The sequence below is a fragment of the Nasonia vitripennis genome, chromosome 4 (assembly GCF_009193385.2).
Source record: "Nasonia vitripennis strain AsymCx chromosome 4, Nvit_psr_1.1, whole genome shotgun sequence".
NCBI classification, from domain to species: Eukaryota; Metazoa; Arthropoda; class Insecta; order Hymenoptera; family Pteromalidae; genus Nasonia; species Nasonia vitripennis.
The window spans coordinates 17,950,141-17,963,954 of record NC_045760.1 but is presented as its reverse complement, the minus strand read 5'-3'; the positions used below and the strand labels follow the sequence as shown (position 1 = coordinate 17,963,954).

Genomic DNA, 13,814 nt, shown 5'->3' with positions numbered 1-13,814 from the left:
TATTACTAAATGTGATAATCAATTCTTAGTTCACTTAGCATTTACGATTTATTCCGTAAATCTATCTTCATTTTCTTTCACATTCACCACCATACGTTTCGACAAAAAGTGACAAAAAAATAAACTGATGTATCGAAATTTTGCTACCCTTGCAAACAAAAACGAATTTCCATTTAAAAAAAAACACACCCGCAAAAATCTAACAGCTAAATTCCACCGGTCTACACCTACCCCAACAAACGCCTCGCGTTCTCCTCGCGAGGGGGAGGAGCCACTCGCTTCCTTCGAAGGTGCTCGGGAGAGTTGGCCAGCCGAGGTCTTAAAAGCCTCGCCGTCAGCCAAACCACGCGCAGTCCGCACGCAATGCGCGAGTAGAAACCATCGCCTCCGATCGAGAGCTCAAGCGTTTCTTACAGCAGTAGTAGTGCGCGGGTGATTAGAGTCGCTAGTCGCCGATCAAACGGTAGAAGAAGTAGAAGAAGAAGAAGGCAAGATGAGGGTACGAACGAAGAGTCAGGTGTGCCTTGCGCTGGGCATAGTGCTGGTGGCTCTCATAACACCTTGCTGGTCTCTGGCCCTTACGACCTTCGGAAAGTCTAACCCGCAGAATACGCAGAACAACCAGAACAACGAGAACAAGCAGAATGGAGAACGTGAGTGATCGATTGCGTGGAAGAAATTTTTCGGAATTTCGCTTTTAATTGAACATTTTTCTAGCATGAATAATTTCTGGCATTGGTGCTAAAGTTGAAAATATTTTGGTTTCATTGGACATTTTTTTTTATTCACCGACACGTGATTATATCTTATTTTATAGCGTCAAAACTTGACTTTCCATATTATTGTCGTAGATTCATCGAGAACTCTATAAATCTGAAAGAGTGAAAAATGACTCTAAAGAGTGCAAAATCACTCGAATTAGAGGCAAAATTGAGTGATTTTTCACTCTTTCAGATTTAGAGAGAATAACGAGTTTAAGTAAACAGTGGACCCTAATTGAATTCCGTAATGTTTGCTGGAGTTGTGAGATACAGAATTGATTAATTTACTCCTGCAAAAGATGATTTTACTGTACTAATCTTATACATCGCGTCGTTTCAACGCATTCCTCGCAGTTTTCCTCTCGATCAGTCGTAGTTAAAAAATGAACCGTCGAACAATTACCGTACAGGAAGCAGTCAACTTGAACTTTCTCAATTCCTAATAAATCAGAATCTTTCATTTCACCTCAACCTTTCTTCTGAATTCAAACCGTCTCGATGACTCCACACTTCTCGACGAACAAACGCAAGCAATGTCGCGGAATTCAAAGTCACCTTCCTCATCTTCCCCATAACAAAGCCTCTGCTGTCATTAGAACCTCGCATAAGCACAAAGGCCGAAGAAAAAAAGCTAGATCGATTCTTTACGGACAACGTCATCGCATGCAGAGCAACAAAGTCTGATACGCGGATCGATTCCGCGTTCTCTGTTTTCTCTCGCGCGCTACGCGGGTTGATATCCTGAAGGCTCGAATTAGGAGCTCGCATGTCGAGGCTTCATTTTTTTTTTTCATCGAGGATTGGGGGGTAAGGCGAGTTTTGACTGGTTTTCGAGATTACGGACTTTTAGGAAGTTGTTGGTTCGGAGTTTAGAAAGGAGCGAAGTTTTTTGATTGATGGCCCTCGAGAAGGTGGCGTTTAATTGGTTGTCGTGGTGAAGCTGAAAATTAATGAGCCTTACAAACATTGTTCTCCGATGAAAGCTCGGTTAATAATCGTGCAAATAGACGCAGTATAGGGCAAGATTACCTAAAAATCGCTCATCCATCATAATAGAATCTGACTTTGTTTCTTCATTTAGGAATCGACGAAGACTTGATTGCATTCAGAATTCAAAGCTATATAGAAACAGACATTCACACGCGGAGATTTCGACGCGACGGCAGAAGCAGTTTGCAAGGGTCATTACGAACTTTCAGGCATTCTAATTCTAACTTTCGTATAACGTAAGCTTAGCTCTCTAATGCACACCTTCGAATGAAATGTTAACAATAGTCATGAAACGCTTCTTTTAAAAACATTCGGTTGAAAAATAAGAAAATCAACTTTTACCGCGCACGTGATGTATACATTTAGTTTCAGCTAAAACCCACAACGTTTCATAATCCGACGTCACTTAAAAATAAATCACCTTAACATAAAATCCCTATCAGCGCCGAAATCTCGAGTGAGTAATTATTGAATTAACAAACCTCATACACCCCCTTAATCTCCCTTGCATCTACGTTCACAGTGTACAACTAGCCGGAGTCATGCCACTCCAACAAGTCCGTTCAGCACGAAAAGCCGCGATTGACCCTCGAAATCCTGAAAACATAGAAAAATCAATACAGAAACAGTAGCAAAAGTCCATCAGACGCATATACTAGAGTCTTCGAAAATCGAAATGGTAAAATTCGTGCGAGCATCCCATTAAACTCGACTTCGTCTTTTTCACCTTGCTCTCGGCTGCAGCCTATCGGACCGAGAAAATCTCGAGTGTCAAGGTCTTTCGAGCCCTCGAGAATGTGGTGCCTAGCGTATGCTAATGTCGCGCGAGAAGCGTTGCGGCACGTATACACGGAGCAGTGCGAGAGAAGAACGTGTACGAACAGGGGTAGTTATAAGTTCGCGGAGGAGTTGTCGCTGTGCGATGTTTTAGATGGCGGAGGACGTTTGGAGATAGACGCATAGTTTGGAGAAGGAAAGTGCCGTGGGATCGATAGTTTTTGGAAGAAAATTTAAGTAAATGATTAAATTTAAAGAGGTGATCAGGAATTTCCGTGGTCAAAGTCACCCCAATTCCAAATCGATAAAATATTTCCTCAAATTTAATGGCAATGCTTAATTTTTACAATAAGTTCTCATTCTCAGATAACTTCAACCGCAAATTCACGTCATTATTTTACATTATTACTAGTTTGACTATGCAGCAATCATTTAAATTACTAATGGCACTCTCTACAACGTCAAGCAATAAAAGTCCCACGCATTCGGACTGCTGATTCTTAAAAAAGCAACAATGACTTGCGCGCGCTAGTTCAGCCACATATTTATTCAGCCCTAAGCACGAGCAAACAGCAGTGGTTAGCTCGGTAGTTAGTCAAGCCAATGAAAGAGCAATGAAAAAACACCTCGCTAATTTTCCTCAAAAATAGCTCTCATCGTAAAAGCCGAGGAGAACAAAGTGCGCGTATAACTGCAACCCTTTGGCTCTCTGGTTTTAATTGAAAATCAATTCCTCCCCCAAGCGCGAAATCCGGATAAGCATCCGTGGCGACTTTAAAACGGCGCATACAGAATTTTGCTCCAGTTTCCGGGTAGGGAATTTGAATGCGACTCGACGAAGATCTCGGGCCGCGATCTATCGATCTAAGCGTAGGATTTCATTTGGCGCGAGTCTGACCGAAGGGACGGTAAGTCTACTTGGATGGATGGAGAGACACGAAGGTCTGGAGGATTATTTAGGGGGGTTCGGACAAGCCGATGAGCGATGGGGGTTTTCAAGTTGACGGGGTGATGAATATTCAGATTCCGTTAGAATGCAGTTGCGGAGTATTTTTATTTTTATGATCGGTTCAGCCTACGTACCTGGTTACTGATTTATTATTGCTGAGGAGGTTCTTGTAATAGCAGTTGTTATTGCATCATATTATGTTTTCGCGAGACTTGTGTAATCTTATGACTTGGACATGACTGCTTTTGTTGACGGATTTTTTAAAAAGAAAGTATGAATTTTTAAATCGTATTTCAGTAAGAGATAAAACCTGATTACGAAAATGCGTATTTGCGATCTTAATGTCCTCCTGAATCATGCGAAGTCTATGCTATACGAGATTACTTGCATTGCACAGTACGAGACGAATCTTTTGTTAGGTCGTTATATTTGGTGGATTAATTTTCGGACTTCTCGAAATCGTATAGATTTTTTTTAAACGATTCCTTTTCTTTAATACACAAACAACTAAATAAAATCGCCATGTATGATTATTATAAGTCACGTTGCCGATAATGGAATGCCATGCAGATCTTACGCATCAAAAGCCTTGCAATTCTAAAAACTGAACGTGAACATCTTGACAGATAGAATATTAATATTTGTTTTAGGAATACAAGCCCGTGAGTGCGCATCGGATTCGGAATGCGGTGGCATCAAAGGAGCATCCTGCCTGGAAAGCATATTCGTAAGAGACTCGAAACTTCGATGTCTGTGCGGTGATTACACAGAACCACGCAATGGGCAGTGCAACAACCAATTCAAAAGTAAGGAAAAACATTAAAAATCAAAAGAGCATAATCACTTAGCTCTAAGTCGACATCTGAGCATTTACGAAATCGCACCCCTTTCTGGATGAATGGCAGGCGGTAAATAAGAAAGCCGGGATTGGCCCATAAACTACAGCCATACCCAAGAAATAAATCATCTTTCGCTCTGGGAACAAGCAATCGAATCATTCAATCGCCGGAATGAATTTCCGATTTTCAATCCTCTGTTAATTCTCGAATATCAAATGAAAACTCAGCACACATCTCTATAATGTGTATTCCTATTTTTTCCTTGTGTTCTGACCCACCAAAGCTTTCGCGATCAACTTCACGATCGAGCTGATATCGGGCATACGAAAGTTCAGTTAACCACATCGTTTCGAATCGACAAAAACTTTCTCCAAGTTCGATCCGAAATGTTCCTTGACAAAAATCTCTAATTCACTTCTTTGGCTATGCTCCTCGGCAAAACATCGGCAACATCGGCACTCGCGCGTCAGTAACACCTTTTATACACAATCACCGCAATCGAAGAAGCGGGAGAAAAAGAGGCGCGCACGTTCTGCTTGCCCAGACAAGAAACCGACCGCAAGAAACAAGGCCGTCGATATCTCAGCACGCGGAACTCGAGAGTACAGCACAATATACACACACACACACACACACACATACACCTCGCTCTTAAAGAAAGGGGCCGAACGCCGCAGCACGTAAAATCGCGTGCACGCATTATGATAATTTCCATATACCTATGCCTACGCGAGGAAAAATCTCGTGGGCTTGCCATAAATCTCGACGGCTGTTATGAGCAGCTATAGGGGGAGGCCGAAACGAGCGCATAGATAATCGAGAAATGCGTCGCGGCTCGCTGTGTGTATAGGTATATCACAGGCCTGTTCTGTAATTATTTTGAAATTTGAATTTGTTATATATTGCTATAGCTGTGAAAGCTTTGTATCGCCGATTGATGTGCTTGGGACTAGAGCTTGCATTGCGTACTTGGTGGTGATGTTGTGGTTCACTTTGCATCAAACAACAATTTAATCGTTGTAGCTTGAAAGGAAATCCTTGGAAACATGATTCACGATACGTCACCCGCATAGAAAAAATTATGACGCTGTGATAGATCGATTAGTGCGTTTATAATTCGAATGGAAGAAGCTTATGACAAGGACGCCGCACTAATGCGTTTAATGTGAGAGAGCATTAGTTAATCGATGCCCTTTACTTGCTGTACTCGTGCCACACAATCCACGCGAAATCTTCGAGATTATGAATAAAATTGCAATTTGTTAATACCTCGTAAACCTTGAGATGTGCTCCGGATTAATAAATTATTCATTAAGGATCTTACACGAGACTCGAGGAGTCGTTGGATTATTGTTGAGAAATATATCGCGTTGGGTGATGTGTTATACAATTTATGTATAAAAAAAAATATTCTGACTCATGAAGTTATTAGGGGGTGTATACGAGAGAAGAGGGGGTATCAGTTTCTTCCGTTTTCCATGAATTAATATATGACGTGCCTTATCTTGAATATTTTATCGAACTATTAACTGGTTCATGAATATAAATTATCTCCTAATTAGTACGTAGTTTGTATACTTTGATTACTACTTCCTTAATAACGCCCTGCTGATTGTAGCGAACTTTGCTACACTTTGATATAAGCAGTAGCTACTCGTATAAGTATATATTTCACATAGTCGACTCGCGACGTCTGACCAATCCATGCCCTTCTCTACTGATTCATAATAACAAAAAATAATAGAGCCATATGATTCTATACGCAATTAAAAGCGTTATAGTTACACCGAGAATAAATAGTTTAATGAAACCCAAAATAATCCTGAAACTTCGCCGAGCAAACCACTAACTCAATAATCTCGAATGCAGTATGGAGTTCTGACCCACTTTCAAAGCAACGAAAATCTCGAAACTTTTCTTCTCCTCGCGACAACTCCAAGATTCCACAAAATCGTTCAAGTCGCGGGTTACGTTCCCGTACAGCTGAACGTTCGCATAAACTCGCGGGGAGAGCAAATCGCGCGCGCGATAAGCTCGGACAGGAAGCTCGCATGTCGCGTGGCTATAAACCGCGGAAGAGCTGGGAGGAGCGTGACACGCCGAGAAGAGAGACGAAAATATGCAAAAGTGGGAGGGGATAACCCGCGACTGTTATTATGGAGTAGGGCGAGTGAAAATTAAGGGGAGGAGGAGGGTAAGGTATTTTGTGTAGCTCAGATATTGAAAGCTCGAGTCGAGTTTGAAAGAAATTCGAATGTTAAATTCGATTTTTTCAGCTATTTTTTAAATTGCATTAGAGATGTTCTTTTTTGAACTATATCCTGGATATTTTTATAACGGAAATTTAGCCAACTCTCAAACCCTGGTAGCAGCGTTCCCGGGAAAGTACCTGAAAGCTACCGAGATTTTTTCAATCTACCGAGTTTCCAGGTTAGAATCTAGATGAAAACCCCGATAAATCCGACATGAATTCTAGAGGAAATATCGGTAGAATTTTTTTCCCACTATGATTTGTTCATATAACCTTACTTTTTGCGCCAATGATCCTACTCTAAATTCAACTTATATTATTTATGACTACTTACATGCAACTTCTATTCTTAAAACGTTGTACGAATCCATTTAATAAGAAAAGTTAATAACAGTAAGGATTTGAATGTTTGATTGATCAATCTAATACTCATGATACCTCATCAAACCAAGAATGACCAAAGTGATATTCAAAATCACGAATTTTCGAACTTATCACGCGCAATTACAGAACACCGTTTCAAACTTACACACGCGTCATCGCAAGTTCGAATCTCTGCTATATCAAACTCGAGGAACATCAATCAGCGAATAATAGCCCCGGATAAGACAAAGACAAATAAATGCGGAGAGACAATGGGGCGTGAAAATACCGCTATTCGACAAATTGCCGGGATATTAGACATACAAAGGGCTGAGGTGTATAATAGGTCTCGCACAGCGCCTCGATCCGTTCACGGTACGTCGGCCGTTAAAATCACGTCGTGAGCTATTCTTGGCTTGGGGTGTAGGTTCCGGCTATATAGTCGATCGATAAAAGATTCGAAACTACTGGCATTTCGAATATTCCAAAGCAGATATTTATCAAAGATTTACGAATATTTGGATTGTAGCTTTGATTTTGAATTCGCAATAATTCAAAATAATAACTTATACGAATAATTATAGTATATGGGATGGCAATTTATAAAAGCGTTCTTATCACAATTACAGATACCGATAGAGACATGTTTTCAATTGAAAGCCCGTTTTTATTGTCTACAATGGCATACAAGTTTTATAATTCAAATAAAATTTGTTGTCTTTTCAGGTGTCAAAGTGCTGTGCAATGACAACGATGAGTGCACCCCGGGAGCTCAATGCGTGGTTGGCAACGACACAACCCTACCTGGCAGACGCTGCTGGTGTACGCAGGGTTACACCACGGACGTAGACATGCAGTGTAGTGGTCAGTACTTGGCTTTAAATACTTTTTTACTCTTTGATACCTATTACATCTGAGTTTTTGGCGATAATTCAACGAACGCGTCGTTAAGTACAGTAGATTGATAAGCAAGTGTTACGAGACAACGTTTTAAATAATCATTTGTTTAGTTAATCATTGTTTGTAATTAATTATTCGAACAACCTAAGACAGTAAACATTACATGTATGACTCGCGTATTGTAATCATTTGAATAGTACACGCGGTAAAAGTAGTAATAGTTGAACGAGTTCAAATGGGTTTCTATTGAAATATTGAAACAGTGGCTCCGAAATATCCGCCTATTTCAATCACCAAAAGTTTTATTTCATATATGATCGAACAAATCTCAACACTCGTGCGGCACTTATATTTATAAGATCAGTAAAGAACTTGGCATTTTCAGTTGAAATTGATTTTTAGTGGCACATAATTATAAAATTGTCGTAATATACCCTCAGCACAGCCTTTATGCTCCTAAAACTATATAATATACTATAATATAAATTCGCAATATAAAGTTCATATTATAATCTGATAATTCTTAATGAGACACGCAAACTGAATAAAAAAATCAAGGCTACACTGCTTCACAGGCTTTGCAAAAAAATTCTTTTATAAAATTAATCGAAGAAAAACTTCTTCTAATACAATAACCGAATAAATATTTATTCCTTTTCAGGTACGCAAATCCTAGCGATTTCAGCTCTAACGTTCATAGCGAGTATGATGCTTGCAGGAAATTTTTAATTAGCTCAAGAGAAAAGAAGGGCGAAAAGCTAAGTCTCAAAAAATAGAAAAATATACATATGATAGATGAAACTAACTAATATTATGATAATATTGCAAACAACTGATTAAGTCTACTACTATAAGTACAATATATTTTTCTGTTACAAGTTATTTGTAAAAAAGAGTATATATTTAGATTTTTCGAAAATCTTTAGATTAGTATCGTTATAATAATATATACTAAGAGCTTATTAAAAAGCCACGATTGCCTTTGCAACGAATGCACAAAATCAATGAAAGTAGCTGATTAACCAGGATGTGTGAATTTAACATTATCTTTAAATATAATTATAAAAGAACAACGTTCAACTCAATTATTATAAAGAATTAAATTATGTAAGGATGTATATTAAAACGTTCTCAAGTCATCTTAGAATTCGTTAATTTTAACTGAATAATTTGATTCAACCTTTGTCATGGATATATACAATATACATGTAGATTTATAGATTTATAACGTTTGTACTTATATTATTGTAAACCGCGACAAGTGTCCTCGCGGTATATTGCATTTTCATTATCTTGGATAATCGTGCACTACATAATATATAATAAAGTCTTAGATGAAAATGAATTAAAGAGTTGATAAATCACAACAATGTTCACGTGTGTACATCTATTTATTTATTTGTCGTAATTTTTTTATAAACACCAGCTGAGTAATCGTGTTTCCTGTCTGGCCTCCGAAGGAGAACGTTTTCGTCGGCAACTCAGTCGAGAATTCAAAATCTGAAACATTAAATTGAACTTAAGTAGCAAAGATATCGTAAAACAACATGTTTATAACATTTTCTCTGTAACGGCTGATTCAAAAATTCAGCTACCAAAATTAGAAACACTCACAATCCTTGAAATGCTCGATCAGCTCAGCCTTGGTCCAATTGCAGCTCGTTAGAGCGAGAACGCCCTTATCCTCTAGAATCTTGTGTAAATTTTTAATATACTTCTCGCGATTCTCCTTTGGATTATCCGGATGCAGACTGACGGCATCGTAGGTACCTTTGTCGTGAGCTAATCTGAAGACGAAATCCTCGGCTGTACCTGCGGGATCGACGATGTCGTGGACCCTGAGATCGACTTCGGGGAATCCCTCCTCCTTCAGGACTTTTTTCGCCAGATCTATAGCTTTTTGGGAGTAGTCCACGCCCGTGAGACGCTTGAAGCCTGCTTTCGCCAGATCCACTAGCATCATTCCATTACCGCAGCCAAGATCGATTATTTTGTCGGTTTCTTTCGATAGGTTTAACTTTGTTGTTACGAACCTGCAAAAGAATTTTCGAAAAGTTAATGGTGATATTACGTTATTATCAAAGTATAACTACTTTTACAATGTATTATAACAATAATTCTAAAAATAAAAAGTAAATAATTTATGCATACTATTTAATGCATTAGAGTTACATCAATCAAACTTTTCACCATAATAAAATTTCAAATCAAAAATCGAATACCGCTAGAATTCAAGCGTTCTAGGAAATTGATGGCAGCACCGTCCAGTCGAGTGAGTCGAGTGAACGATAGCATCAGAGACGATAGCCGGTCTCCCGTCGTGATTGATGTTTTCATTCCGGGGTTCTGCTATAACGCAGGTGTAATTTTCGCCGGAAATATTCGCGCTAAAACAGTCTGAAAGGCAAAAAAAACAGAAAGAGTCTCACCTTACGACTTTTGCCGAGCTGTCAGTGCCAAACCACACCTCGCCTACGTCGCCGTGATCTTCGAAGTTGTCGATTTCCAGGGAATAGGTCCTCTCCCAACTGTAAGGTTATTTTGTTATTTTTTGTAGGTTTTTGTGATTTATGAGGTGGTTGAGGGATGTTTTTTCTAACAAACGTTTGTGAAAAAGTTTTTTACTCACTACTCCAGCGTCCCTAAGTCGGAAGGAGTCAGCTCCTCCGTTGGTTTCTCAGCCATTTTTCGAATAGTTTATTTTACGTTATAAACAGAAAGTTCTTTTACCGTTAAATTTCCGTTTTATAGTGTAAATATTTACGATTGTACACTACTATCCTCGATTGCCAACTAATATTTATAAAACGCTTTTAACTGCACTTGCGTAGCTATGTTTACATATCAATAATTCACGGTACGTGCATACATGCATATTGCGTACATGTGTGCAAGAAACTAACCTCAATTTCAATTCTTGCCACCGCTGCACCTAACCCAACCTCGCTTACCTAAGCAAAGGCTTTCTTATACTACTGCATGTTGCACGGTGTGCGCGTCGTCGTATCGAGCAAAAGTTTTTCACCTTATCATCGTGCTTCGCGTTTTCTCTCACACAGTTTATGATTTAGTCTCATTGTTGTAAGAGGCCTTGTTGCTCCGAGTTTCCAGAAAGATGAGCAGCATGAATCTGTCTGGACTTGCAAACTTGGGTGAGCACGATTTTCCACTATATTTCACATACTTAATTGCCGGGAAATTTTAATTTTACACGTGGAGTTTTAATCGATATCATGCAGATCAGTGTGATGTAACTCTGTGTTGTCATAGGTAAGCAATGCCTGAAGGTGCAAAATTCTACTTTGCGACCCATGTCTGTGGCTGCGCAGCCAAAGATTCAAGAGAATGCAAAGCCAAAAACTGGTATTTTGATGTTGAACATGGGAGGACCATCGACAACAGATAAGGTTGGAGAATATTTACATAGGATTATGACTGACCGTGACATGATTCAGCTTCCAGTGCAAAGGTTTTTTGAATGAGGATTCATGCACTTGTCATTGCATTAGGATTGGATTAGGTATTAAAACTGAATTATGTACTTGCAGCCGCCTAGGACCATGGATTGCTCGAAGGCGTACTCCAGAGGTTCAAAAGAAGTACCAAGAAATTGGAGGTGGTTCTCCAATTCTCAAATGGACAAACATTCAAGGTGAATTGTTATGCAAGAAATTGGATCGGATGTCTCCAGAAACAGCACCACACAAGCATTATGTTGGTTTTAGATATGTAGATCCATTGACTGATGACACATTAGAGAAAATCGAAGAGTATGTGTATATAGTACTTTTATGTAAAAACTTAAGTGAATACGTGTAATGTTTCATTATTGCTATGCAGGGATGGAATTCAGCGAACAGTTTTATTCTCACAGTATCCGCAGTACAGTTGTGCTACCTCAGGATCTAGTTTTAATGCAATTTATAAATATTACAAAACCAGGTGAACTTTTTTAATAATTCTATGATTCATTAACAAAATTTATTATTTTGTATCATATGTATGCAAATATTTTTATCAAGTTAATTAATAAACATTCATGCTTAGAAAGTTTCCAGAAAACCAAAAATGGAGTATTATCGACAGATGGTCTACACATCCTCTTCTAATTAAAACCTTTGCAGAACGCATAAAAGCAGAGTTAAAAGAATTTCCAGAAAGCATAAGGAAGGATGTCATTATATTGTTTTCAGCACACTCGCTTCCTCTTAAGGTAAAATCTACTTACAGTTACAAAAAGTTTAATTCATAAAACTGTCGTTATTAAATTCAATAATTTGTTGAAATATTTTTAGGCAGTAAACCGAGGTGATCCATATCCGGGAGAAGTCGGTGCGACAGTGCAACTAGTGATGGAAGAATTAAAATTCTGCAACCCATACAACTTGGTGTGGCAGTCAAAGGTACATGTTTGTCGTTTAAAAAACTAGGCTCATAAATCTAACTCATGTGATCTTGACAGAGGTTTGTCGTCTTCACGAAATTGATGTAATCGAATTAATTAATTCATGACGTCACATGCTTAATTGCAATACAAGTCTTATATACATGCATACTTTAACTAGCTTCGTGATGAAATTCGAGAGAAGACAGTATTGTTTAACAACAATTTTTATTTTTGTTAAGGTCGGACCGTTACCCTGGTTGGGTCCTTTCACAGATGAGGCGTTGAAGGGTTACAAAAAGCAGGGGAAGAACAACTTTATTTTGGTTCCCATTGCATTCGTCAATGAGCACATTGAAACTTTACATGAAATGGATATCGAGTATTGCGAAGAATTGCGACAAGAGGTTCGTACATTTGAATAGCATATATGTATTAATCTACAATAGTTACAGTTATTTATTAAAAATATCGATAACGTTTAATTTCTGTTATTACAGCTAAAAATTGACACTATTAGGAGGGCAAAGGCTCCTAATGATCATCCGCTCTTTATCGAAGCATTGGCCGATATAGTGTCCACTCACTTGAAGTCTGATAAATTAGTGACGCCAAAGTTCCTCAACAGATGTCCGCACTGTGTCAATCAAAATTGCGCAGATAGCAAAAATTGGTTTTCTAAAATATGCAAGGCATAAAATGTCTTGTTATAGAAGAAGGAAGCTTTGACTCAGCATTTACATTTTGTACATTTACTTTTTAGGCCCATCGATTTACTACTTTATAATTGAATTGTTAATAAATGTTTGGTTGTTTATCAATATGTTGATTAATATTTTGATACCTTTACTTAGAAAATTAATAAAAATGTTACGTCAGAAGTTTTTGTTCGGAATCGTAAATTACTACTATCGCATTTAAAATGATGGTACATAATTTTAAAATAAACGTGCAAAACTCGTTGAATTTCATAACTTAAAAGTCTAGCGTTGTACATACATACTTGTCTCTCTGGTGGGCGATTAATTGGTATTATTCGTTTGCCAAATGTCAAGCTAATTGACCTCGAATTTGCATACGTGACATTGTCACTGTAAGAGCCTTCCTACTCAATTTGGTCTGGCTGTATCTCCTCATTTTCTAGCGAGCCGCAATACGGAATTTCAATTGTCGGCAAGGACCAAATTAGGAAATTTTCAAGTTTGATCTAGTTAGCGATTAAGGGGCCTCTACACCAACATTATATGTTGAATTAATATATATATATATATATATATATATATATATATATATATATATATATATATATATATATAATAAACAGGAAAACGAACGGTATCTTTGCGCCATTAGATTTCCCTAACAAATGTTTTTTGTGGATAAAAAAAATACGAGGCGATTATTTAGTGTACCTACTTGGCTGGCAAGTGGGCTCACCTCGCTCCTGCTTGCAGTTTTTCTATAAAAAAAGCCCTTAAAAATTTTATCCGCTTGTTCTATCCAAAATAATTGTAATCAACATTCGATCTTGAAACGTAACCTTTAATTGTATTGACATTTGTATAATATAGGCACTATATCTATATCAATGACAACTTCG

At 38.2% G+C, this 13,814-nt stretch overlaps 4 protein-coding genes across 10 annotated transcripts in view; 3 read left to right on the top strand and 1 right to left on the bottom strand.

Moving 5' to 3' along the window:
- Nucleotides 1-330: 330 nt before the first annotated feature.
- On the top strand, nt 331-9,204 carry LOC100679132. The gene is made up of 4 exons (XM_003427603.4): nt 331-653; nt 4,128-4,283; nt 7,657-7,794; nt 8,492-9,204. Exons 1-4 carry the CDS (start codon nt 494-496, stop codon nt 8,557-8,559), a joined length of 522 nt encoding a protein of 173 aa, XP_003427651.1. The 5' UTR covers nt 331-493; the 3' UTR covers nt 8,560-9,204.
- LOC100119460 (EEF1A lysine methyltransferase 2) lies at nt 9,203-10,971 on the bottom strand. The gene is made up of 4 exons (XM_001603184.5): nt 10,460-10,971; nt 10,260-10,358; nt 9,445-9,863; nt 9,203-9,330 (listed from the first exon to the last, which is right to left on the bottom strand). Exons 1-4 carry the CDS (start codon nt 10,513-10,515, stop codon nt 9,218-9,220), a joined length of 687 nt encoding a protein of 228 aa, XP_001603234.1. The 5' UTR covers nt 10,516-10,971; the 3' UTR covers nt 9,203-9,217.
- Nucleotides 10,111-13,035, top strand: LOC100119423 (ferrochelatase, mitochondrial). 4 transcript variants are annotated; one of them, XM_008213570.4, is made up of 9 exons: nt 10,111-10,360; nt 10,919-10,982; nt 11,101-11,299; nt 11,379-11,600; nt 11,671-11,772; nt 11,878-12,043; nt 12,126-12,233; nt 12,457-12,621; nt 12,715-13,035. In XM_008213570.4, exons 2-9 carry the CDS (start codon nt 10,946-10,948, stop codon nt 12,910-12,912), a joined length of 1,197 nt encoding a protein of 398 aa, XP_008211792.1. In that variant the 5' UTR covers nt 10,111-10,360; nt 10,919-10,945; the 3' UTR covers nt 12,913-13,035. The 4 variants fall into 4 exon arrangements, with proteins under 4 accessions (XP_008211792.1, XP_008211791.1, XP_008211790.1 ...); XM_008213569.4 differs by having other exon boundaries at nt 10,136-10,360; nt 10,902-10,982; nt 12,715-13,032; XM_008213568.4 differs by having other exon boundaries at nt 10,166-10,360; nt 10,890-10,982.
- Nucleotides 10,247-13,814, top strand: part of LOC100118215 (leishmanolysin-like peptidase) — a 260,868-nt gene continuing 257,300 nt past the window's right edge. For all 4 annotated transcript variants that reach the window (XM_032599520.1, XM_016985169.3, XM_016985168.3 and 1 more), the window contains exon 1: nt 10,247-10,360. The gene's annotated coding sequence lies outside the window, so the exon portion shown is untranslated. The remainder of the gene's footprint in view (nt 10,361-13,814) is intronic.

Bases quoted from the DNA above. Each gene is read 5' to 3' on its own strand.
- LOC100119460 (XM_001603184.5), bottom strand. From the start codon at position 10,515: ATGGCTGAGAAACCAACGGAGGAGCTGACTCCTTCCGACTTAGGGACG. The intron at 10,359-10,459 runs GTGAGTAAAAAA...ATAACCTTACAG, and splicing joins GACTTAGGGACGCTGGAGTA to TTGGGAGAGGACCTATTCCC. The intron at 9,864-10,259 runs GTGAGACTCTTT...ATTCTTTTGCAG, and splicing joins AGCTCGGCAAAAGTCGTAAG to GTTCGTAACAACAAAGTTAA.
- LOC100119423 (XM_008213570.4), top strand. From the start codon at position 10,946: ATGAGCAGCATGAATCTGTCTGGACTTGCAAACTTGG. The intron at 11,300-11,378 runs GTTTTTTGAATG...ATGTACTTGCAG, and splicing joins ATTCAGCTTCCAGTGCAAAG to CCGCCTAGGACCATGGATTG. The intron at 12,622-12,714 runs GTTCGTACATTT...CTGTTATTACAG, and splicing joins GCGAAGAATTGCGACAAGAG to CTAAAAATTGACACTATTAG.
- LOC100679132 (XM_003427603.4), top strand. From the start codon at position 494: ATGAGGGTACGAACGAAGAGTCAGGTGTGCCTTGCGCTGGGCATAGTG. The intron at 4,284-7,656 runs GTAAGGAAAAAC...TTGTCTTTTCAG, and splicing joins GTGCAACAACCAATTCAAAA to GTGTCAAAGTGCTGTGCAAT. The intron at 7,795-8,491 runs GTCAGTACTTGG...ATTCCTTTTCAG, and splicing joins CGTAGACATGCAGTGTAGTG to GTACGCAAATCCTAGCGATT.